This window comes from Trichoderma atroviride, chromosome 6 (assembly GCF_020647795.1).
Source record: "Trichoderma atroviride chromosome 6, complete sequence".
Taxonomy (NCBI): Eukaryota; Fungi; Ascomycota; class Sordariomycetes; order Hypocreales; family Hypocreaceae; genus Trichoderma; species Trichoderma atroviride.
In genome coordinates, this window is record NC_089405.1 from 2,242,372 (window position 1) to 2,266,607 (window position 24,236).

At 53.0% G+C, this 24,236-nt stretch overlaps 10 protein-coding genes across 10 annotated transcripts; 2 read left to right on the top strand and 8 right to left on the bottom strand.

Moving 5' to 3' along the window:
• Positions 1-309: 309 nt before the first annotated feature.
• TrAtP1_011329 (uncharacterized protein) lies at positions 310-3,054 on the bottom strand. Its single transcript, XM_066115068.1, has 4 exons — positions 2,660-3,054; positions 2,017-2,568; positions 1,808-1,940; positions 310-1,747 (listed from the first exon to the last, which is right to left on the bottom strand). The coding sequence occupies exons 1-4, from the start codon at positions 2,755-2,757 to the stop codon at positions 515-517; spliced, it is 2,016 nt and encodes a 671-aa protein (XP_065971166.1). The 5' UTR covers positions 2,758-3,054; the 3' UTR covers positions 310-514.
• Positions 3,055-3,465: 411 nt separating this feature from the next.
• On the top strand, positions 3,466-5,115 carry TrAtP1_011330 (uncharacterized protein). The gene is made up of 2 exons (XM_014084513.2): positions 3,466-3,956; positions 4,033-5,115. The coding sequence occupies exons 1-2, from the start codon at positions 3,837-3,839 to the stop codon at positions 4,957-4,959; spliced, it is 1,047 nt and encodes a 348-aa protein (XP_013939988.2). The 5' UTR covers positions 3,466-3,836; the 3' UTR covers positions 4,960-5,115.
• A 418-nt stretch (positions 5,116-5,533) lies between these two features.
• Positions 5,534-5,806, bottom strand: TrAtP1_011331 (uncharacterized protein; the record flags this gene model as incomplete). Its single annotated transcript, XM_066115069.1, has 1 exon — positions 5,534-5,806. The coding sequence occupies one exon, from the start codon at positions 5,804-5,806 to the stop codon at positions 5,534-5,536; it is 273 nt and encodes a 90-aa protein (XP_065971167.1).
• Positions 5,807-5,826: 20 nt separating this feature from the next.
• TrAtP1_011332 (uncharacterized protein) lies at positions 5,827-8,379 on the bottom strand (the record flags this gene model as incomplete). Its single annotated transcript, XM_014084514.2, has 2 exons — positions 5,827-7,383; positions 7,459-8,379. The coding sequence occupies 2 exons, from the start codon at positions 8,377-8,379 to the stop codon at positions 5,827-5,829; spliced, it is 2,478 nt and encodes an 825-aa protein (XP_013939989.2).
• Positions 8,380-8,945: 566 nt separating this feature from the next.
• TrAtP1_011333 (uncharacterized protein) lies at positions 8,946-9,101 on the bottom strand (the record flags this gene model as incomplete). The annotated part of the gene is made up of 1 exon (XM_066115070.1): positions 8,946-9,101. The coding sequence occupies one exon, from the start codon at positions 9,099-9,101 to the stop codon at positions 8,946-8,948; it is 156 nt and encodes a 51-aa protein (XP_065971168.1).
• Positions 9,102-10,082: 981 nt separating this feature from the next.
• TrAtP1_011334 (uncharacterized protein) lies at positions 10,083-11,320 on the bottom strand (the record flags this gene model as incomplete). Its single annotated transcript, XM_014083423.2, has 4 exons — positions 10,083-10,378; positions 10,506-10,958; positions 11,025-11,044; positions 11,130-11,320. The coding sequence occupies 4 exons, from the start codon at positions 11,318-11,320 to the stop codon at positions 10,083-10,085; spliced, it is 960 nt and encodes a 319-aa protein (XP_013938898.1).
• Positions 11,321-11,977: 657 nt separating this feature from the next.
• Positions 11,978-13,881, top strand: TrAtP1_011335 (uncharacterized protein). The gene has a single exon (XM_014084515.2). It carries the CDS (start codon positions 12,194-12,196, stop codon positions 13,646-13,648), a length of 1,455 nt encoding a protein of 484 aa, XP_013939990.2. The 5' UTR covers positions 11,978-12,193; the 3' UTR covers positions 13,649-13,881.
• Positions 13,882-16,217, bottom strand: TrAtP1_011336 (uncharacterized protein). Its single transcript, XM_014084516.2, has 3 exons — positions 15,593-16,217; positions 14,212-15,532; positions 13,882-14,129 (listed from the first exon to the last, which is right to left on the bottom strand). Exons 1-3 carry the CDS (start codon positions 16,063-16,065, stop codon positions 13,959-13,961), a joined length of 1,965 nt encoding a protein of 654 aa, XP_013939991.2. The 5' UTR covers positions 16,066-16,217; the 3' UTR covers positions 13,882-13,958.
• A 307-nt stretch (positions 16,218-16,524) lies between these two features.
• TrAtP1_011337 (uncharacterized protein) lies at positions 16,525-21,929 on the bottom strand. The gene is made up of 2 exons (XM_066115071.1): positions 20,872-21,929; positions 16,525-20,790 (listed from the first exon to the last, which is right to left on the bottom strand). Exons 1-2 carry the CDS (start codon positions 20,960-20,962, stop codon positions 16,844-16,846), a joined length of 4,038 nt encoding a protein of 1,345 aa, XP_065971169.1. The 5' UTR covers positions 20,963-21,929; the 3' UTR covers positions 16,525-16,843.
• Positions 21,930-24,087, bottom strand: TrAtP1_011338 (mitochondrial 37S ribosomal protein mS47). The gene is made up of 2 exons (XM_014084518.2): positions 23,845-24,087; positions 21,930-23,787 (listed from the first exon to the last, which is right to left on the bottom strand). Exons 1-2 carry the CDS (start codon positions 23,971-23,973, stop codon positions 22,396-22,398), a joined length of 1,521 nt encoding a protein of 506 aa, XP_013939993.2. The 5' UTR covers positions 23,974-24,087; the 3' UTR covers positions 21,930-22,395.
• Between the last annotated feature and the right edge of the window lie 149 nt (positions 24,088-24,236).

Sequence of the window (24,236 nt, forward strand, 5' to 3'; positions counted from 1 at the left end):
GGTCTTGCCGCTTTTGCTCTCTAAATGCAGAGTTTGCCATCAGGGGAAAAAGAAACTGGCTACCGTCAGGGGAAGAGGGGAGGCTTGGTCATATCCCACTATGGGACAGTTCTCAATTTTTAATTAATTTGATTTTGGAGACCTAATATTCTTGACACTCCTTCATATCATGGCCGAGACTATTTAATAACAGAGAACTGGAGGCGAGTTAATCGCGGTTGCAGTATTGGAATTGCTTGGTTTAGACAAGAAGTATTGGTTTAATAAAAAACAAAGTTGCACACTCCTTTAAACGTGATCATCTAGATTCCGTGATAGTTCCATTTTTATGCTACTGATGGTTTCATTGTATGCTAATATGTATCAAAATCATGAAAAAGGCTGCCAGCCATGCTTACACCTCCAAGTCATTACAAGAGAGGAAGGAAAAAAAGGAAGAAAAACCCACATAGTCAATCATGAGAGACATCATAAATCACAATCGACGCTGTCTAGACTTTTCCGGCATCCGCTGCTAGCCTGCAGATGCCAACATGCCAGAAGCCTCAAGCCTCGACCTCACCTCCCGGACAAGCGCCTTGGCCTCTTCCACCTCGACTCCGTCCTGGCACAGCTCAGCGGCGAGCTGGTTCGCCGTGGTATAGTCCGCAGTGCGCATGGCAAACTTGGCCAGCCACATGCGTGCCTTGCTGGTCGCGGCCGTGACGCCGGTACCCTCGGCATTCCCCTCTGCGTGGTTGTCGTCTCGCTCGTGGTAGCCTTCCGAGCCACCTGGCGAGTCGTTATGGATGCGCACAGACTCGCTCAAGTTCCCAGCGGCTGCCGGACCTCCGTCCTCTTGAGCCACGCAGAGCTCCATATAAGCTTTCGCCTCCTCTTCTTCTCCAAGCTGGTCGTACATGGTAGCGATTTGCAAGAGTATCTCCGGGTCCATTTGACCAGTGGCGCCACGAGCTCCGAGCAGATCCCCGCCGCTGCCAAAGCTGCTGCCCACGTCATAGTACGCATCGGCGAGCAGAGCACGTTTGAGGGCCTTGATGCCATCACGCTCTCGGCCCATTTTCTGGAGGCACGATCCAACCGCCATCCACATTTTGCCATCCCATGGTCGGAGACCTGCGGCCTTTTTGTAGTACCACAGCGAATACGTATGCATTTCCAGCATTTCGTACGTTTGCCCGAGGCCGTACCAAGCTCGATAATCACGCCGATTGACATCCACCGCTCGTCGGTATGATTCTATAGCAGCATGTGTGTTCTTCAACTCGACGTATTCGTGGCCCATCAAAGTCCATGCAGAGAGGCATGACCTATCGAGCGTCAGCGCTCGTCGGAAGTATCCCACAGCCTTCTCGTGCATGGACAGGAGCGAATAGTAATTTCCGATGACGACACAAGATTCAGGCCGAAATTTATCCACGCTCGAACACAGGTGAGCCAGAAATGCAAGCTTTGGCCGCAGGTTCAGCACGTAGAGAATATTAGAATAGTGGTCCAGGGAATCAAGTCTGTGGGGATGGAGTGATAGCAGCCGGCTGAAATGCTGCTCGGCGGTCATCAAATCCTTTGCGTGGTAGGCCAACAGTGCATTGCATGTGAGGAGAAATGAGGAGGTAGGGAAGATGGAGAGGAGTTGATCGAGAGAATTCGCAAGGCCTGCGGACTGCTGATACAGCTCAAGCGATGTGTGGAGGTGGAACATGTAAGAAACGATATTTTGAGGGCAATGTCGACTTATTCGATTCAGCTAAAGGATTCCTTGTCAGTCACTGCCGTCAAATACTTGCGTTGCTTTTCATCAACTTACGTCTTCGACTCGTGATATCAGAGATGTCATCTCAAGCCAGCAGCCCCAGTTCATGGGGTACTTGTGAACACTGCGTATAAGAAACTCCAAGGCTTTCTCGTCGTTCTTTTCTTTAGCGAGCACCATGCCGTATCTTCAGTCAATGAGGGTTAGCACAAGCAACATTATTCTCACGGTGGCGCAATACAATGAACTAGGTATCAACGTACAAATATTCCAGCCAGCCCTGGCTTCCGACAACTTCATCATCATCCGTCGTCCTCTCCTCAAACCAAGCAGCCAAAAACCTCCCCACTGTTAGAAGCTGCTTGTTGACCACGGTGCCAAGGTCCTGAGGGCCCATAACCATCTCCGACTCTTCATTCTTGCGCTTCTCGCCAGAAATGAATTTGGCATACAGCGCCAAGAAGAGGCTCTTCTGACTGAGCTTGGGTAGAGGCACCGCGCTCAGGCTGGGCTCATCCGTCGCCCTCGACTTGCCCTTGCCTTTGGGCGTCGCCAGGGGCTTCTCGAGGCGTGAGTCGAGAACGGTGGACAGCAACGAGTCCGGCAGGAAGACGGCCGCACAGCGGTCATATTCCTTGCAGTCAAACAGCGACTTGGCGAGGAGGTACCTGCTCAGCTCCTTGGCCTCCAGGGCAGCCTCGCCAGCATCTTGATTTGGCGCAAAGATGGGTGAGGTGTGTTTGCCGGGCTCGGGGTCATCAGCCTCTTCTTCCCCATCCGCCGGCTCAGGAACCGCATTGAGGAGCTCGGCTGCCCTTGAAAGTAAGATTATCAGCTTTATGCCTGCTTCACACGTGGTAAAATTACAAACGAGACGCCAAGGAATACGCAAAAGTAAAGGCTAACCATTTTGCCGATTGATACAGGCATCGCTCGGAGCATTTCACCACCGCATCTTGCAGCGCGATCCTGAGCTGGGCTACCTCGTGGGAGCTGAGCGGCATGGCTGGGGTACGAAAGTAAACAAAGCAAACCAGATTAAACAAATTAGAAAAAAGCCACGAGGGAATGGGCCGCGATACCCGTTCAACGTGGGAGCAACGCAAGGCACGCAAGGCTCAGCCCCGGCCTTCAGGCAGCTATGCGCGATCCCTGCTCTCTGTGTGTCGGTGTCATATATCAGATAGCAGCCATGTACGGCATCTGCACTCTGCACGCTGAATCAGGCCTGCGGGCATGAAATTGGCTGGGCTTGTCTGTGAGCTGTGGCGTCTGCGATAAAGGCCGGAGGTGGTCAGATCCGAGTACGTTGCATCAAACGCGTACTCGTATTAGACGCGAGGGAGAGGCATAAAGTACACAGTGCCTGAGATAGCGAAAGGCGAAGCCTGATCGATGCATATATACAGTGCGCATAATCGCTCATTTAGCGACTCATCACACGGCGTACCGTCGCTGTCTCAGCCGCTGCCACAGGCTTCCACACCCCGATTCGCGGCCCCTAGCGACGTGATCCAAGCGCTGATTTTCAGGTACCGCCCAGCGCACCACCGCAGATGCCACCATGCTGGGCATGCTAACCGCAGCGCGTGCTCAGCAAGGGCCTTGGCCTGGGCGACTCGATTCGATGCCCTGCAGCTGGCGCCAATTTCCACTGCGGCCCCAGATACAGTAGCACCGCATGCCCGTACATGCACGCTCTTCTGTTTTCTGTGCTGCTGCCGCTCACCGCCCCCCACAAAAGGCTAAGGGCCCTGAGGGGTCCCCCGTCAGTTTCCGTCATTTGGCAATTTTTTTCATCTGGGAGCTGGGCTGGCGCTCGTGGAAGCCAATGGAGGGGCGCCGTCTCTCCTTCTCCAAATTCGTATAACCGAACCAACAACACTTTTTTCCCCCAGTGCAGGCAGTACTATAATATTTGCCCTCTTCTCTCCTCTTCCCGCCACTCTTATTCTTGTAATCACCGTGGCAGCGAGGTGTTTTTAATTTCTGCTTCTTCTCCTTCCTTTTCTTATACGAGTATACGTGATACCCATTACACCTTTACCATCTCCCCTCCTTCTAATCCCCCACTTCGCCCGCCATGGCTCAAAAGACGACCCTCAAGGAGTTCGAATCCGTCTGGCCCAAGCTGGAGGAAGCTCTCCTCGACCATGCCAAGACCTACAAGCTGCCCGCCGCTGAGCTGGCCTGGCTCAAGAGGGTATGGCTGCTCTTTCAATCCATCCCAATGCAATTGGCGCAGTAGATGGCTGACTTGTTTTCCTTCCATTCTCTAGAACCTCGAGGTCAACCCCCTCGGCGGAAAATGCAACCGGGGCATGTCTGTCCCCGACTCGGTCTCAATCATCCTGGGCCGACCTCTGACTGAGGAGGAATACTTCAAGGCCGCCACGCTGGGCTGGATGACGGAGCTCCTCCAGGCCTTCTTCCTCGTCTCCGACGACATCATGGACAGCAGCATCACGCGCCGCGGCCAGCCCTGCTGGTACCGCCAGGAGGGCGTCGGCATGATTGCCATTAACGACTCCTTCCTGCTCGAGGCCGGCATCTACATCATCCTCAAGAAGTACTTCCGCGACCACCCCCCGCTACATCGAGCTCGTCGAGCTCTTCCACGAGAGCTCTTTCCAGACCGAGCTCGGCCAGCTCTGCGACCTGCTCACCGCGCCCGAGGACGTCGTCAACCTCGACAACTTCTCCATGGAAAAGTACAGCTTCATCGTCATCCACAAGACTGCCTACTATTCCTTCTACCTCCCCATCGCCCTGGCGCTCTACATGCTGGACATTGCCTCCCCCCGAGAATCTGCAGACCGCAAAGGACATCCTCATCCCCCCTCGGCGAGTACTTCCAGATTCAGGACGACTACCTCGACAACTTTGGTCTGCCCGAGCACATTGGCAAGATCGGCACCGACATCAAGGACAACAAGTGCTCCTGGCTGGTCAACCAGGCCCTGCAGCTTGCCACCCCTGAGCAGCGCAAGATCCTTGAGGAGAACTACGGCCAAAAGGATGACGCCAAGGAGCAGGTCGTCAAGAAGCTCTACGACGACATGAAGCTGAAGGAGAGATACCAGGCATTCGAGGAGAAGCGTGCCGGCGAGCTCATGGAGCTGATCAACAAGATTGACGAGAGCCAGGGCCTCAAGAAGCAGGTGTTTGAAGTGTTCCTGAGCAAGATCTACAAGCGAAGCAAATAGATATTTTTTTGTTATCCTCTTTCTTTCTTTAATGTATCGGATCTAGAAATGAGGCAAAGCCAGTTAGAAAAGGCGATTTTATAGCATTCATAAGGCATCATGTTAAAGCCGACGAAATAAACAGACTAATACACACCTATTCACGACGGATGTGAACGACAGAATACAATGATCTAGTATTGTGTATAACTATGACTTTTTTCTTCCACGGTTTCTTTCCCCATACGCACATTTTAATGCCAAAAGTCCCGAAATGCTGAATGCGACTATTAAAACAAAAAAAAGGCTCAATCCAATACCGCCAAGTTTCCCATAATAAATGCCCCTGTATGACTTACAAGCCCTCCCGGCTACAACTCGCCCTGATCAAATTATAACACAAAAGAAAAGGCCATTTCCTTATGACCAAGATGTGGTATTCAAAACAAGAACAAAGGGAATACAAAAAAAAAAAAAAAAAAGCTCAAATAATAAAAACACTTTTACTTCTGGGCCAGGGGTATCATGATAAAGAAAGAATCCACTATCATGTGCTTCCATATGTATGGAATGCATGTAAATTATCGAGCGTGGTTCACCAACGGCCCTGGCCGGCGCTCTTGGGGCCTCTCCCGGGGTCGCTCTCTAGGACGCTCTTGACGTTCTTGACGTTCTTGAAGCAAAGGACCAGGTCGACGGTGATCACGGCCGTGAGCTGCGGCATCACGAGGGGATGGAGGAGGCATTCGACCAGGTCGTGGGCCGGGTCCTCGGTGTTGCATAGCTGCAGAAGAGAGATCCTCAGGACCAGGATAACGCCGGGGGCCGCCATGAGGGCCGCCATGAGGGCCGCCATGAAGACCGCCATGAAGACCGCCATGAGGGCCGCTATGAGGGGGGGCCATTAGGAGGGCCATTAGGAGGGCCACCGTTGGCACTGGATATTGAACGGCTACGGTTGCGCGCACCCGGCGGCGGTGGAGGACCTCCAGAAAGAGGTGGCCCGTGTCTTCCTCCTGGTGATGCGGGAGGCCCCTGCGGTCCCGACTGTCCGGATGTTGCAAACTTGACGAGAGGCGAGCCTGGCGGAGGGCGCAGGCCATGTCCCCGCCCAGGCCCGGGGCCTTGCCGGAAGCCCTCTCGGAGGCTTTCACGACGACCATCTCGGGTGCGTGGCTGCTCTTGTATATTACCGCCAAAGTTCAACAGTGGCGCCGGCCCCTTCCTGTGCTCAGGCTGAGCTGGAGCCTCCGCCGTCTCGGTTCGTCGTAGAGATATCGAGGTACTCCGGTTGCGCGCGGTATGCTCGGCGGCGGACGGGAACCAGGACGCAGATACCTTGGGCTGCTCGGGCGATTTGGGTGATGACAGGCCAATACTATTCAGCAAAGACGGGCCTTCTGTAAAGGGGCTCGTGACCTCAATCGTCGCCGATTCTTCCTTGCGTTTTTCATACGCTTCTCCAAGTAAGCCCGTGGGTGAGAATTCCTGTGTGGTTTTGACGCTAGGGGTGACAGAAGCTCCAGATGCTTTCCTGCCTCTTCTAGACATGGTTTTGTTAAGCTGGGCCTCGAGAGCCAGCTTCCTGGTAGACTCTTCAATAGCCTTGGTGAAGTCGCTGTCATCTATGAATGATCCAGTTGTAATGGTTAAGCCGGTTGTAGAGACTTGGGGGGACTTTTCGCTGATAAGGGGCATCCTGACTGTGTCGGCTCTGCTGAGGCCCAAATTAAGAGGCGCCGGCTTCTCAACTTCGCGCGAATGCGTGATCTTGTTGACAATGTACCAACTCCGCCAAGCATGTACCTGGTCAAAGAATCTCTGGGCTACTGCAGCATCGTCGGTACAGAAGAAATGAACAAAGTTCTCGCCATTGGGGAACACCACAGTCTTCTGCTGGCTCTTGATGGCGAAGCATAGCTTTTTGGGAGGCTTTAGGTTCCGCTTCGCTTCACTCGCCTTGGGCTTATAAATGTCGAAGTCTGACAGATGGCACAAAGATGTGCTGTCTTTATCCGAGATTGATGTATCAGGGCGCTTAGAAGCATATATTTGGCCAGTACTGAGCAGAGTGACGAAGCGCTTATTCCACTTGCCTGGGCGAGAGGAATGGTAAAGCTGGATAGAAAAGCCTGGCGCAGGGTCATCTGTCAGCGGCACAGATTCGAGTTCAAGATTCTCATCGCCATCCGACGCATCTGATGGTATCACAAGAAGTGAATTATCTTGGTCACGGTCCCAAGAATTCAGCGTGTCCCGTACATGCTCGTATCGTCGCATGCGCCGCTCTAATCCAAGGGTGTCGTAGCATTCCACGACAACGCTCGTTTCAACATCAACATCGTGCCTTGTCTGCGCAGCGGTTGCAATGAGAATATCAACAGCCGACGTCTGGGCTGTTACATCCAGACTAATGGTGGACGAAAGGCATCGAACGGTAACACGCTGCAAAGGGAGGGAAAGAGGGGTCAGCACATATTAGCCGGACGCAGTCACACATGTCTATCCAGCAGCACTCACTCGTTCACCGCCATTGATGGCAGAGATGGGCGCGTCGCCCTCGGGATGTGGTTTAATGAAGCTCATTCTTTGTGAGGAATGCAGCAGAGGCGAGTCGTCGAGGCTGCTCCGTCGGCTGCAGCTTGGTGTAGGCGTAAAGACGCCCGGTGTAAAGACAGTCGGCGCAACAGTGCTGGGCGTTCCAGGAGGCAAGGGAGTCAGCGGCGGCTGAATCAGATTAGAGCTGCTCGGTTTCCTGCTTCTCGAGAACAAGCTGAGCTTCTCCAACACTCGCTTGGGCTTCCCCGAGGACGGTGTGGCTGGTTGCGCTTGAAGGCGTGCGAGGTCAAACTTTCTCTGCTCATCAATGACCTGGTCCCGCTCGGCCTCGAGTCGCGCGACGTCGTCTGCACAGCGAGCGGCCTCGTCTTCGGTGCAGTTTTGCAGGGCCTCTGCCTTTTTGCGATGCGCCTCCTCAATCTCGGCCTCCAATTGCGTGGCGAGCTCGTCAATCTCGCGCTCGGTTCTGCTGATGCTGCTGATGCTCCTGCTCAACGGCGAGCCAAAGGGCGATCCGGATTCTGAGTAAAAAGACCTGGCCGAGGGCGATGGTGGTGGCTTCAGTTCGCCGCCAAAGAATCTCCTTTCCAGAAGCGACGGGCTGGAGTCGGTTTTGGGGTTTGCGCTGAGCACGAAGTTGGGGATGGGCGGCACGTCCGAGGCTTGTGAGAGTGAAATTGACGCAGGAGGGTTGCGGGCCCCTGCGAAGCTCTGGGAGCCGTCCGAGCTCTGGGGATCTGGATCGCGGAACAGGTTGAAACGAGACGAAACGCTCTTCCCTCGAAAGGTGCGGTTGCGAGGCGTCTTTGGTGGGGGCTGCTCGGGAGGCGCCTGTGGCGGCGCCTGGAGGGGCCCTGCAGCTGCATCTTCCGCAGCAGCCATAGTTGCTGTAGCCGCGCCTGGGGCCGCTGTCAGAATAGGCTTTACAGCGGATCCGGCCGTCAGGCGATCAACAGCCACAGCGGCAGATTGCCTGATGCTGCTTGGAATTGTGTAAGCCGGTAATAAAGCTGTCACGCAGCAGAGAGATTAAGGCGCTTGGACAGGGGCTCTATCGTAAGCGAGGAAGAAGAGGATGATGAAGCAGAGAAGGAAGCAGACAGAAAGTCCCTGACTTTTTTTCTCTTCTCGCTTTTTTTTCTTTTCTTCAATGCCTTTTCTTCCCTCTCTGTCTCTTTCCTTCTTCAGCCTCAGCGTAAGAGACAAGGCGTGCAAACGGTCGTATCGCTGTGGGCAGAATGGCAAATAAACATTAATTCAAGCAGTTCTCTTGGTAACCAACCTCGCAGCTGACATACCAGAGTCAAAAATAAATCTCGAAGAAAGAGCGATCAGCGTTGTCGTCTCTCCAGCCACGCCACTTGAGTTAGTTACTTGGCCTCAAGGGAATGGGCAGTTCTCAAAAAGCTATTCACTTGCAGGAGCAATAGCTATCCAGAAGAAACAAGTCAGGAGGGGATGGCGAGAGGAAATATGTTGAAAAAGGGAGAGAACGATTCGAGGAGAGAACGTCCTTCTAGAAATCGAAACCGCAGGCGCAATCTCTCGCGGCAAGCGACCCTTTCAGGAGAGATAGAGTCGTCCGGCAAAGCCTCGATGCCCATGATGCAGGTCATATCGCCAAAATGCCATCCACGCTTGACGGCCTTTGACTCCAACCCTCCACCGTCGGCCGCGTATTGAGTTCCGCTGCATGTCGCTGCATGTCTTAAAATAAGTGCTCGCTTGCAACAGGCATTGCCGGTTTAATGCGCGTCGTTGCTGTATCCGAGCGCCGGCAAAGGGGGTGTTCGCCTGATGCGGGTCCAATTTGGCCACCAACTGGTTGGATACGGGGTTGTATCAGTGCTTGAGCATACGGCTTGACTCTTGAGAAATACTACTGCCGTGTAGCTTCAGCCTAGCAAAGAGCCTCATGTAAGGGAGACTGTTGGATGGACAAGAGGGTGCACTAAATGCCGTGACAAATATCAGTACATACAGCCTGTCCACAGCGAGCACCTCCCAATTTCTGCCCTTGGATCTGCGCCCACGTACCTGGCAGAAGTGCATTTGGGTCCTTCCAAATCGCTTCAGTACGCAGCCCCAATGCCTCTGTAGCAACAATTACTCTCAATGGCTTTTTTTAGATCCAAGAATCTCCCTTTGCGGGTCATCGAGAAGTTGAAAATATTCTCATGTCGCCTTTGAAGCGGATCCCCCGCGAACCACCGTTCGGTGAGCATAGGCCATTTTTGAAGGCCGGGGTAAGATATAACTCTCGCCTCCTTGCCTCCAACTCCGCATATATGACAGGTATTGTGGACACAAAATGTATAGACAGTGTATGGTATGCACCAGCTTTCACAAATACGAGCAAACAGCAACATGGAGCACGTGCGTCGTACACAGCATCTGATGCATCGAACCTCCGCCCATGGGAGGAACACCTTTATATTGTGCGAGATATCTTGTATGGCAATATCAGCAGAGCAGATTGCTGCCTGCAATGCAGTTACCAACATGCCAAGTCCATGCGTGAAATCGCATAGAAGAATGCAGCGAGCGTCCAGTAATCGACATGGCAAAAGGCATTCGGTAGACAGCTACTTGCGGAACGCCCGAACCTCGCGACGCCACCAGCTGACGAAGTCGCATGTTGAAACATCGATACCGAGGTTCTTCAATTCTCTGGTGCTTAGGTGGCAGTCATATGGTCGCTGCACGCTGGCGTTGGGATCGTTTCCCTCTGTGTTGGGCTCGATATTGGCGATAGACAAGCCCATGATGTCACCAAATGTTTGACAGATCTCATACTTTGTCATTTTGTCTTCGCTCGAGAACTGGAGTATCCGGGGCAGGTTTTTACGATCTCCAGACTCAAGATATTTGACCGCCACGTCTATATATTTGCACAAGCCAATTAGCATCAAATTCACTTAAATATTGGAGATGGAGGAATCGGCGAAAAGGACAAGGCTGTGGAGCTTGCGCAACCCTTAGAGAAACAAAGTGAGACAGAAACTTACCATGACAGATTCTTCCAATGTCTTCTGTGTTAGTCGGGTAACGTAAGGCCCAGTGGTCCATCTTAATCTTTGTCCCCTCTGTCTGGGCCTTCCATACGCTATCCATAAGCACGTTGACGGCGCTTTCCGATGGTGTTTCCGCGTGGCCGTAGAGCACTGGGACTCGAAGCACAATTCCAAGGCCCTCTTTTCCGGCCTTGGCGTATTCTTCCAACACAGCATTCTCGCCATCGAGTTTGGTCTGGCCATAGAGATTGGTAGGACCTGGGGTAGCATCAGCCTCATAAGGGGCATCACCTGGCCGCCCAGGAAAGACATAATCAGTGGAGATGTAAATCATCAAAATATCCCGAGCAGCAGTGACACTAGCGAGGAGCTTGCTAGCTGCGATGTTGAGAGCCCTGGCCCCCTCTGGATCTTTATCCACCTTGTCTGGGAACCGCTGAGCCGCACCTAAGGAGAATAAAGACATCAGCAAAGTCGTTACTCAGCGTGGAGGGGGGGTGTCTCAGCCCATACAGTGGACCACCACTTGGGGTCTGTTCCTCGCTCGGAGATTTATTAGCATGGATATCGCCAGGTCGGTTATACGACGCCACCAAATGAAGCTGTAGTAATACGTACCGTGTCTCGTCCAGCGTTTTGGCGACATCCTCTGCGCTCTCCAAGTCGACTTTGAGGATGTCAACGCCGTCTGCTCGTGAGTGGCCCGTTCCCTTGACTGCCCATCCGCTATGTAGGAGTTTGAAGGCAGAGACCACTTCTCTTCCCAACAATCCGGTGGCACCGGTGACGAGGACTGTTCGCTCCGCCATTGCGTGTAGTATAAGCAGCTTAGGCTCTAGCTTATAGATACCAGCTGCGAATTGCCAAAGTGGCGGTGGCAGCCGTTGAGACTTTCAAGGCTGTACGAATTGATGAACTCTTCTCGCTTGCTATAGAGAAGAAGAGAGCAGGATTTGGGTGAAAATGAGAGCGAGAGTGAGAGTCGGAATGAAAGTTGCTCAGGTTGAGATGAAATCCCTACCACGTTTCGTATTCTGAACCTTAAAAGAGGTGCTGTACCTGAGCTATTCGTGGCTGGTGGAGCTCTGACGTGTGAGCGAGGGGCCGACTCCGCAGCGTTTACAAGAGACTTACCCTGCAACATGTGATGGAAAGCTCGTTGGAATGTCTGATCAGTAGTTTGGAAATATGACAGGAAGACTTTTCAATTAGAGATGGTAGGAGAGGATGGGGTCGCTAAGTTGCTTCAATCAATGGCATGCTTTGTTACAATTGTGACATCTGGAACTTTCATCCCACAGCGTAAGTGGTACAGGTAAAGGCATATCGGATTGCTAGCAGAGCACTTCATATGATACGATATTTCGCAATTGAGCACGAATGCACTAAGATTGCACATTATTGTTACCTCTATATAAACGGCATTTATTCAAATCAAGTCTCCCAATATGTTTTCAAAGTAAGTAGCGTCGAATTGGAGACAACTTGGGTGGACTCTACGATGTCATTACACCAGATCGCCCTGAAACTTTAGCGGGAGTCGGCCTAAATTTGGTAGCTTACAGCCCGGGCTAGCCTATCGCTTTTGATTTTCTAACATATCTTGGACCTGATAGCTACACTACGCAACGACCACGTCCACTTGGACATTCCACCATCTCTCCCCTTATAGCATAGCCACAATGCCTCCAAAGCGCATGACAGCAAACCCTATAAAGCCGTCTCGTCATCGAGCCGGCAAGGTCACCGGCGCAGAATCCTCCTCAGACTCAGATGCCAGCGACGCAGAGGAGCCCGTCGAGCCCGTCGCAGTGCCTCCGCCCCCGAAAGCCACCAGCGCCGGCAAAATTATCAGCAACCTAAATCAAGTCGATCTTGCTTCTCGGCGCAAAGATGCAGAGGCTGCGGAAGCGCGTCGGATTGCCGCGGAAAGGGCAGAAAGGCTAGCGGCAGAGGAAGGGTTCGTTACTGAAGAAGAAGAAGAAGGGGAAGAAGAGGGCGAAGATGAAGAGGATGAGAGCGGATCAGAAGAGGAGGAGGAGGAGGATGAGAGCAGTAGCGAAGAGGAGGCACCCAGGAGATTGATGATGAGGCCGAAGTTTATACCCAAAAGCCAACGAGGCGCCACAAAGAGTGGCGACAAGGAAAACGAAGACGCGAGACTACAGGCCGAAGAAGAAGCCCGGAAAAAGGCTGCCGACGAGCTCGTCGAAGAACAAATCAAGAAGGATCTAGCCGCGCGTGCCGCCGGGAAGAAGCACTGGGACGATGAGGACAACGAGGAATCAGACGTCGACACGACCGACGGACTAGAACCGGAAGCCGAAGAAGCAGCCTGGCGAGTGCGCGAGCTGAAGCGCCTCAAGCGCACGCGCCAGGCTATCGAGGAGCGAGAAAAGGAACTCGCGGAAGTTGAACGGCGCCGCAACCTCACCGAGGAAGAACGCGCCGCCGAGGACGAAGCCTTTCTCGCGAAGCAGAAGGAGGAGAAGGAAGGCAAGGGCAAGATGTCGTATATGCAAAAGTACTACCACAAGGGAGCCTTTTTCCAGGAAGAAGCTGCCGCTGCAGGCCTGCTGCAGCGAGATATCATGGGAGGTCGTATTCAGGACGATGTGCGCAATCGTGAGGCGCTGCCGGAGTATCTGCAGAGGCGGGACATGACTAAGCTGGGCAGGAAGGGAGCTACAAAGTACAAGGACATGCGCAGCGAGGATACTGGTGCCTGGGGATCATTTGGAGGAGGGGATAGGAGGAGAGATGACCGCAATTTTGATGGGGATGATCGGTTTCGTCCGGATGACGACCGCTTCAGATCGGATGGAGACGGAGTCAAGGGAGCGAATGCAATTCCTCTGGGTGATCGCAAGGAAAGCAGGCGACAAGACGTGGACAGGAGAAGCGACGATCGCGATAGGCGGGATAGGAGGGATAGGTTCGACGACAGAAGAGACCGGGGAGACAACTACCGTCGTCGAGAATACTCACGGTCTCGGTCGCCAAGGAGGGATAGAGAGCGTGATCGCGATCGCGATGACGACAGAGACGACCATAGGAGCCGCCGGAAGAGGAGCACGTCTCGTGAGAGAGATCGCTATGACAGCGATAAGAGACGCAAGGTTGATACCCGGGAGTAGGGAGATTTTTCCGAAGCAGAAGACGCTGCATTTGGCAAAACTTCTGTGGGGGCAATATGCATTTAATAACCTGATCTCAACTACAGAAGATCATGATAATAATCTATCCACCACTCCGTGTATACCCCCGTTTCTTTGTATAACAAAAGATAGCTCGACCATCATACTAGGACAGTTCTACAACTGTTGAGAAACAGCAAACAGTTAAATCCAAAGACAAAAATACATCAAAATGTGCCATTATTCTATCATCAATTGCTTTAGCTAACATGATACTGTTCCTATTCTTTTCTTCTTCTTCTTCCCTGCTCTAAATCTTCACAATCTCTACTCGTGCCCTGTCGAATACTTTGTGAGTTATCAAGCCATTTATTACTTCCCCGTCTAGAGATGGAGGATAGAGCGTCATGCGGGCGTACGTCCCCGGACCACGCCTCTTTGATAATGAACCAGGGTTAATAGCCAAAACACTTTCGACAACCTGTTTTAGATGGTAAGCTAGGATCAAAGGAGAAAAAAAAAAGGCGAAAAGACAAAGGGTTTGAGAAAAAAGAACGACATACCTTTGCGAAAGGGGGTAGTGAACTGGGCATTAGCATCACGTCCGGCCGAACATTGACCATCTCGCCCAACTTGAGATAGCTCACATCCAACATGGCGCCCGTGGCAAGCCCGTGTTGCGTCCCCGTCTTGGGCAGCCTCGACCGATCCGTTGGCGGAAACACGGGGAAGAAGTGCCGCTGCTCAACGAGGTAGCGACACAGCCGCCTCATCAAATCTCCGGCGGGAGCCCCCTTGGTGACCTCCTCGTTACGCAGTTCATACAGCACGTCCTGGCTAGACAGGCCGAGGACAACTTCGTTTATAGATAGGGTCATGGGATTGGAGACGATTCGCACTGACTTGGGCAAACCGAGTTCTCGTCGGGGAATGGTATCCTGAGGCCAGGAGACGTGTTTGTTGAGGACGTCGCGGACAGAAGGAACGAGGATGACGGTGAGATGAGGGTTTGCAGAGGCGAGGCGGCTTAGCGCAGGGGCGACGAGATGTTTGAAAACAGTATTCATGTTGGCGGTGTCAGAATCGTATGTAGCCTCTTCGGGCAGATCAAAGTCACCCGTAGCTATGAGCGGATGATCGATATCGAGGAACGGCCCTGTGAGGATAAGGGCATCGGCATATGTATCCGCTGCCTGATTGCAAAGCGCCTGCAGCGGCTCGTAATCGAGGTTGTCATCAGCCGTATATGGGCCCGCCGCGTAAATGATACTCAGCGGCGTAGGGGCCGAGTCTGAATCCATAGCATCGGGATCGCCTTTGAGCTTCTCTCGATGAGCTTCTAGAGCGGAAGGACTGGACGCAGCACTCGGTAGAAGGGGCATGTCTAGAATTTCCTTGACAATGAATTCGTCGCCTGTGATATTGCTGCCTCTCAGTGCAACAATCTGACCCGGAAAGAAGTTCCAACCTCGTATACCATCCAACTTCAGCGGTACTCTTAGACCTCTCCCCATCCGTCTGGAGGTCTCCAACACGATCGAGGCAGCATTGAGCTTCCCCTCGAGAGCATCGGACGCTATACGGCCCACAGCCACGACCTCAGTTGTGCTTGCAGTGGCAGCGTTGCCAAACGCAGAATCTTCCAGATTGTGATGCTCGCGAACCAAATCAATAAAGTCGTCGATTCGGTCGTCCAAAATTTCGCTGGCCTCTGATAGCTTCATAGCAAGTGGTTTATATCCCGTCTTCTTCTGGTCAGAAGCAGCCGTAAGCTTGATTCTCGGTTCGGGGAACGGCGCAATCGGTGCTTCGGCGGGTGGGAGCTCGTCGTTTAAGATTTCGATTACGTCGCCCGGGTTCTGTCGATCCGCAAAGGACGTAGCTCTAAGCACCACAGGTCAACAGCTGTAATTCAATCTGCATTATAAAGCCGGAAATACTTACGGTAGGTTCATTGCCCTCAGCTGCTCATTGAGTCCTGCCGCTGGCGAGCTCGGAATGTCTCTCTGGGTTTCCATCCGCCTTCTCAGGCTGTTCCCACCACTGCCCGGTGCCTTGTTCAGCCTCCCTGTCGAAGGCGTACTTGGTACCAGCCCATCCAGCATGCCAAAGACATCGCCTCCTTTGGCCCCCGGCTTGGCCCTTGGAGTTGGCGCCATCTTCCTCTCGCTCTTGAGCTGCACCCGGTGCTGTGCCTTCTCCAGCTCGTCCTGGATGCCCTGCTTCAGACCACGCACATTCGACAAGGTTACGGCCTGCGTATCCACATCCATCTTGATGCAGTAAGATTCCCATTTGAAATAGAGGTCTTCTGTGGAAATATCGTGTAGCCTTGCCATGGACTCGAGCTCGCTGACAACGTCCGGCTCCAAGCTCCCATTGGGAGCGAATCGGGATTGGATTTCCTCGTCAGCCATGATGGGCGACTGGTTTTTGCCAATTGGCTAATTGCACAGTCTATGTGTCGTTCAGTTTTTCGCCAGCAAGGAAATAAAACCAAAATTTAGCCAGTGACAGTAGTTGCGACTTGGAATTGAATCTTGTCTGGGTATAGAAGAGCTGTCTGTGGTGGGGTTGGAAAGATGCGAAAGACGCGACGCGTTAAGTGGCATAGAGCTTAATGTGAGGTAGCCCCACGCGGTAAACTGACTTACTATAGGCACCAATGAGTGAAAATACTCTCCTCAGTTTTTACTCTCCTCGGCTCTCTTTTTTAATCCGACAAGCGCATTGTAAATCTAGAAGTGCATATTTAGACAATTTCGCCCTTTTTTATTAATTCGCTGCATTGTAACAGCTCTTTATCCACCCAATTGGAGCATCTGCATCCCACCTTCTTCTTATTCACAGAGCACATTGAGAGACAGAAAACAAAAGTTCACTACGTTGAGCCTTGCTCTGGTATCCACTATACTAATACTATCTAAGGTTCATAACTGATATCTAGTAAATGAAAAAAATAAAAGTTGATTTGGAAAAAAAAATTCATAATTGCTGTAAAGCAGTGTCGAATTCTTGACACCTATATCCGTGAGTGTTCTTGAGTCGTCAAGAAAAGCCAGTTGTAAGACCCCCTTTTCCGAAACTCCGCTCGCTGTTCAAAGCAAGAAAACGCAAATAAAAACCCCAGATTGGCATCAATCATCAATATATAATCCCATCCTTTTCCTAATCCCATCCCTCATTGAAAACACTTCATTTAAGCTCTCTCGTAACATGGTCCATCCAATCAGCAATATTACCAATATCGCCTTCGTATTCGAACTCCACGGTGGCGTCTTTGGGTGGAGAGCTGGGCATTATATCATCTGTACTCAAAAGATGGCCAAGGTCAAGCAGTTCATCGTTGTCTCCAGCGAGGTTGCCAAAATCAATCTCACCATCCTCAAATGAGAAGGTATTGCCCTGTGAGAGGAACTGTACAATATTTTGAGCAATTGGTGAAGTAAACATGCTGTCAAAATGGCTCTGGTGGCCTCGCGGACTGCGTCTTCTCGCGCTGCTTCCGGGAATTTTCAACATAGATTTTGGCGTCTTGGTAGGAGTCCGGTCGGTTGCGAGCTGGCTTGGAGACAAGATCGGCTTGGCAGATCTCATAGACCGCGAGACACTTCTAGTGATCGGCCTATGGCTTGGGGTAGGTCGAGTAGGGGTTTTGAAAGGCTCGGCAGGAGCGGACTTGGGCTCGGGTGGCGGGGTGGATGGTCGTTCTTTGGCCGCCGGGCTGTTGAACAGAGCTTCTAAATCATCCAACTTGCTGACACCCGTATTCAATCCTGACGCGACGGCGTTCTCTTGGTCACCTTTTAGGTTGTCTGCTGAGCGACACTCTGCTGTCTGCACGATATTAATGTCAACATCGCAAAGCACCTTGGGCACCCCGTCTTTCCTAGGCGACGGGAATAGAAGCCTCTTAGTGCTTCCAGCGACTTGGTCAAATTCAGTATCGATGTCAATGGGGCTTTGAGCTGTTCCATTGCCCCGGGAATGCGTTGATCCTGGCCGGGATAATACACCCAACCCAACGGTCGCGAAAGACCTCTCATATTCCTGACTTTCAGCGTTCTCTGGCCTCGGCAATGAATCTGAATCTATAGAGAAAGCGTCGTTCATTTTTGGTGACGAGGGTGCTGGTGGCTCTAGCGCGTCTGTGGGTGTATAAGCATCTGTGAGTATATAGGCATCTGTGGGTATATCGGCGTCTGTAGGTAGATAGGCATCTGTAGGTAGATAGGCGTCTGTAGGCAAATATGCGTCCGAGGTAAGGTTGATAGGGGCATCATCCTTTCGGCGATTTTTCTTGGCGCGAGATGTGCTTCGGCCAGTACCCCTCTTCCGCCGTTCTTGGCCTATTCGAGAGGCATCCTTATCCCATCTATCCGCCGGCCGATGGCTTTTACATTTGGTAAGCCATATGCCGCAGGGATTGCAAAGCAAAGCCTCTTGCCACTTGGTTTTATCATCGGTGATAGCCAAGCTCTTTTTGATAACACGATGAGCTGTTGGCTTGCCCTCATCATCACACTGAGTTATCTCCACTGCCGTTACTTTACCAGGCTTCTCCGAGAATTCGCATCGGTCCGGAATACCATCTCGATGTTGATTCCAAATTTTTCTCCATGTGGGGGTTTCTATAGCACCACAGTTGCTGCAGTAGGGAGGCATTTCCCCGTTGTTAATGGCCGCCTCTAGTCGCTGTCTGATGGCATGCTTTTTACCATTGTTCTTATTATTTGCTCGTTGTGGCGAAGATGGTGGAGGGAAATCGCTGGGAGTGCAGGACGCCTCAAGCGCAGACTCTTTCGAGGGCTCGGCAAGAGGCTCAGGCATTGGTAAAGCCAAAGGCCCGGTAGAAGCTGGTCGACGGATATCAGCGCCTCCGCCCCCCATTGTAGATGGACGCTCTAAAGGGACAGTGGGAGGCTGAGATAAAGCCGATGGACCAATAGGATCGCTGGTGGGTAGTATAAGTGGCCCTGCAGACTGCGATCGACTGAGTTGACGGGGATATTTAGGCTTCGAAGAAGTTTGTGGTTTTGGCTGAGGCGGCTGTGAGGATCGTGATGGCTGTTGTATTGGAGGAGGAGCTTCTTCTCTCGAGGAAAACGTAGAGGCGAGTTGTACTATAGGATCATACAAACTGTCATCGGTTAAAGGAGGGGCCTGTGAGAGTTCGGGTGTTGGCGCAGTAGCTGGGACTGATTCAGGAGCTGGTGCCGGAGGAGTTGGGGCCCCGACACCTGGGGCTAAAAAAGGAGCTGTCGTAGGAATTGGCGCATATATCGGTGCAGAAGTAGACGTGGCGTAATTGGAGGCAGGAAGAGGGATGGGAGTAGGAGCTTGAATTGGAACAGGGGTAGAGGTCAGGGTCGGGCTCATTGCCCGCTCAACGGCGTCGGTCGTTGGAGGCGGGGTTGGCCCCAAGTCTGGTGATGATGATGACTGCGGTCTCTTCCTTTTAGTAGGCTGGCCACTGGATTGTGGACGGCTCGGTTCCCGGCTTAGGGGAGGGAGAAGGGAGCTCTCAGAAGGGGCAGGCGCATTTGACGTGGGATAAGGGGTGTTATAGGTGCGAAGGTGTACTAGATCTTGGCCACTGGGGCCGTCCTGGAGCTGGAAGACCTGGATAGGCACGCTCTGGGTCGGCATTTTGTTTATGAGGGGTGGAGGCGGCAGCTCATCCACCATAGGCGGCTCTCCCTCTCCAAAAATGTCGCCCGCGTCATTGTTCGGAACTTCGGATTCATGAGCAGCCATAGGCGGCATCGGAGGCAGCACCGGACTCGAAGGAGGTGGACTAGACCGCATGTAAGGCGTAGCCTGCTGAACCGGTGGCGAGGAGCCAATATCTGGAGGGCTGTCGTCGGGGTAGTTTGGCGTCGGGGCGAGAGATTCTGGCGTTCTGTCGTCGTCGATGCCGGGGGACTGGAAGCGGCCTACATCGCTCGTGGCAAAGCCTGATGTGGGCGGCTGGCTCAATGCGGATTCACGTCGCTTGAGCGAGCTGGGCTCCCGTCCTGGTGGTACCACCCTGAGACGACCGTTAGGAACAGGCGTGGGAGCTCGAGGGATCTCCTGCAGATGATGACTACCTGTCACGCTGTCGTTGTTGATTCCAATGGGCCGGAAATTTCGCAGGGAGCTGGAGTTGCTCGCAGCAACCCTGAGAGATTCAGGTTCGGCACCAAAGGCAACCGTGTCTGACCTATCCACCTTGGTTATCTTTGCTCTCTTCTTGACAGGCTCATTTTCTTTGGGAGGTGCGGCATCCTCTCCTTCGGTCCCATCTTCGTAGCCTGATGTGTTGCCCTCAGCAGGTTTCTTCCGCGGCCTACCCCGGGGCCTACCAGTCGGCGGCTTCCTTCGAGGGGGTCTATTTGACGCTCTACTAGATGGTCGTGAAGAAGGCGCCGGTATGCTGGGCATGGATTGAGGATCGACTGGAGTTGGAGCTAGCCTCGGAAGCTCTTGTGTAGGTGGAATCTGGCTGTAACTTGGCCCGAAAGAACCTTGCCTGACCAAGGGCGGCGGCGGTCCTTGAGGTAAAGCGGGAGCCATGCTGGGTGAATGGCTCTGCATTAGACTCTGTACTGGGCCTTGGTTCTGAGTCGCCTGCGGAGCTGTCTGTGGATTGGACTGAACTAGAGAATTCCATTCTGATGCGGCATTGGGCGGTAAAGTCGGTTCCATTGGCCCAATATGGTTCAGTTCCACGGGAGGAGAGGTATATGCGATGGAACGCTGGATCCTGGCCGTTTCAGAAAGCTTCAATCGTATCTCCAGAGTCTCTTTGCCTCCACCGCCAAAAACGCCCAGTATATTTCTGGTGACCCTGCCCGTGACCATCTTGGGCTGATGATGCCCAAAATCAGGCCGCATCGACTGGAAGACCCATGACAGCAGGCCCTGGCCGACCTGGGGAAGATCGGGCTCGGAATAGTCGACAGCGTAAATCGTGTAGTCGCACTCGTGGCTCGTCAGCTCCGGGCTGCACTCGGCAATAACGTGGATGCAGGCCCTCAGGTCGACGACGCCAATCGTATTCGTCTCGTCAATCGGGATAGTCTGCACTTGCAGGGGCTGGGATCCTCTGGCCAGGCAATTGACCTTGGCCTCTTTGTCGAACGTGTAGTGCACCTTCACTGTCGGTTTGAATTAGTCGCTGCAGCCAACTAAGACACGGCACTTCAGCGCAAAGAGGAGGGAGAGGGAGAACTCCATACAGTTCATAAACTTGGTCTGCAGGCCATACTCGTCCACCTCGCCCGCGGCAGGCGGATTGCTCGACTGAGCCGCCGGCATTGGCGATGCCATGGCGAATATTGCCTCGCCCTCGTGGCCACCGCTGGAGTTGTTGCCGTAGTCGTCGTGCAGGGCTGACCGACCCCCTTCCGGGACCTGTTGCTGGGCTGACGAATGCAAGATGTGAAAATCGTTATTGGAAGAGGGAAGTGGAGAGTCCTGGGTTTGGCTGTACTTTGTTCTGGGTACCAGCTCAAATTGGGGAGGCGGGTTTCATGCTCGTGACGCGCCAAAAAGCTCCAGGTCGCGTCTGCAGGTGGATCTGAGATATCGAGGCGCGCAGGGCACTTTAAGACAAGCGGGCGATGGGGCACGAGCAAAGGAAATTTCAAGAAAAAATGTGCTAAAATGAAAGTCAGATCCACGTTGCTACAGAGACAAAAGAGAAGTGACTCGAAAAAGAGGGAGAAGACGGCGGTTCGTGAGGACAGTGGATGTGGTGATGAAAGGTTGGGTTGAGCTCGTGCAAGCAAACAACAGCGCAATCAAGCCTTTGTTTTGTGATGCCGCCAGCAGCGCGTGTAATGCGCCTGTGCATGTACTGCCGTACCTCCAGCCCGCGCCACAGCACCCCCGAGGCACTGTAGCTGGGAGCCAGTGGCTGGCGCCCAAGGCCGCTACGCAGGTGAAGCTTCGGTGAGCCACCCGCTGGCCCTGATGGGCAGAAAGTGCCTGCAGCGGGCTTCGGCACTGAGCCTTAATAGGCTGCAGGGCCCTTTTCCTGAGCGACCCGCTGTTTTCGGGGGACCCCACCTACCCAAAAGAGAAGTCGATCCTGTCACTGGTTGGAGAGCCGGCAGAACCCCGGATGCGGAGCGGCTCCGGAGCCTCTCCAGGCAGCTTGTCTTTCGCAAATGCCCAGCAAGCTGGTCTCACTCTTATCTCTGCCGCAAGGGAGCTCTGGCGGCCTGGCAAAAGGGCTTCGGTTCAGCTGGCAATTCGACCGGGCAAAGAGAGGGAAGATCGGAGGACTTTGCCCGCCTGCACTTGTGCATCGAGCGGCGGGCTGGCGGCCCTTTTATAGTTTCCAGGGCCTGCTTGACGCCATCTCCAGAGCTCGGTTTGCTGGCACCCCTCCAAGTCGCTGTCTCGTGACTTGAGCTTTCCCTGCATTTCTTTAGTCTGCAGATGTCACCCCTCCCTTTGACAGCTTGATTCGCTTTTTTTTTTAGCCCGATAAATGAAGCCGTTTTATATCACGTCTCCCACCTTATTTTGATGACGTTTGATGGTTTGAAGCTCCACTGCGCTCTGCACCAACTACCAAAAATGGGCGCGTTTCGCATTAGCACTGAAATCGCATGACAACTGCCTACACATTTCATCATCATCATTGTTCGCCTGGTGCTTTTTATCCTTGAGTCATCAGAATACATGAATTTATCTTTCTTTTATTTTAAATATTGTACACGCGCACGAATCTTTTACCTCCACATCTTTTTTTTTTACAGTCGACTTGAAGACGCCGCCTCATCAGCCACCCACTTGGCCTTGCCCTGCTCATCTACCGTCGTCTTTCTGCTGATAATCTCATCCACAACCTCGGCCACACCTTGTCGGTTCTTCCTTGATGCCTTGACCTGCTTGGCAAGCTCGGCCGGTGTGAGTGAGTTGCCAGACACAACAGCCTGGATTTCCTTCTCCGTAGGCACGCCGAGGGCGGCGTAAGGGTATTCAGAGTATGTCCGGTCCGTGAATAGCTTAAGTCCGGCGTCCTTCTTGAAGTCAAAGAATGGCTTGGAGACGTTCTCGCTGGCGGGAATAGCCTCCAGAGTCTCGGGTTGCCACTTGGCAGCCTCCTTGCGCACCAGCAGCGCTGTCACACCCTCCGTGAAGTCGTGGTGCTGCATGAACTTGGACGCAATCTGGTGTTCCTTTTCAAATGTCTCCGAGATGCTCCATTTGCCACCGACTCGCATCTGCCTCAGAGCAACATGCACAGCAGTGGGTGATCGCTTATGGAGCGTGGCCAGCTGCTTCTGCGCCCACTCTTCAGTCTCTCCCCGCTCTTCCTTCAAGGCAGCAATGATGTCATTCACGTTGTTCTTGCTGAAGCATCGGTCGATGGCGCGTCGGGTCTCACCGCTCAGCGCGAAGCTTTGGTCGTAGGGAAGGCCGGTGCAGAACTCTTCCAGGGTATCGTTGATGAGTTCAAGTCGTCGGGGCAGGGGGTCCTCGTCTCGGAATCGCAGTTCTGCAAGACGGGCCTCGAGGTCTGGCAGGCTTGACGAGTGTAGATAGTGAGTCGCAATGCCGCTGTAGAAGACGTTGGGACCCTTGAGCCTATCGCTGGTCAATGCAAGGTAGGTTCCGATAGAGCCGTTCATCCGAGGTAGGAAGAAAGATGCGCCGACATCGGGGAAGAATCCAATCGTTGTCTCGGGCATAGCAAACATGGTCCTCTCCGTTGCGATTCGGAATGGTGCGTGGATGCTCAGTCCAACACCGCCCCCCATGGTGATTCCGTCCATGAACGCAATGTATGGCTTCTGGTATGTCGCAATGTAGTGATCTAACTGGTATTCAAGAGCAAAGTACTCGGCCGATTTCTTCCATCCGTCGGCGCTCTCTTGGTTGTAGAGAGCGAGCTCAGCAACATCGCCGCCGGCACAAAGAGCCTTTTCTCCCGCGCCCTTCATGACAATGACGTTTGCCATGTCTGACTTTTCCCACTCGATTAACCGGGGAACAATCTTGCGAATCATTGATCCATTCAAGGAATTCAATTTCTTGGGTCGGTTTAGCAGAATGGTTCGCAGTCCGTACTTGCTCTCGAAGACGACATCGCTGGGCTCGTCGCCAGGCAGTTCCTTGACGTGATACGCTTCGGCAGACAGCTATTTCGCCCTATTAGCATTCCATTACACATGGTAGAATAATTGCCTGTTTCTAACCGGTCGTGCATCAACCGCCGAGCTCAATGCTCTGGTCTGATGTGCCATGGTGAATGCGCTGCGATAGCTGCTCCGGCCTGCAGCGTTTGCTGCCGTGCCAGCCCGTGCCGCGAATGTTCGGAAGGACATGAGATATCGTCTATATAGATGCACTCATACAGAAAAATCTAAGACATCTAGACAAGAAGAAAAGAGAGGAAACAAGGCGAGATCCGATAGACCATAGACTATAGTTGACCTCGGGTACGGCGCAAGAATAGAAGCTCCTCCACTCTCTAAAAATTGACCCGCCGATTGCCGATAAGGATAGCCTGTCAGAGTTCGTACCAGCCTATTTTCACAGCTGGCCGCCAGCTGGAGACAGTTGGCAGAATCAAGTACAGGTACCTGGA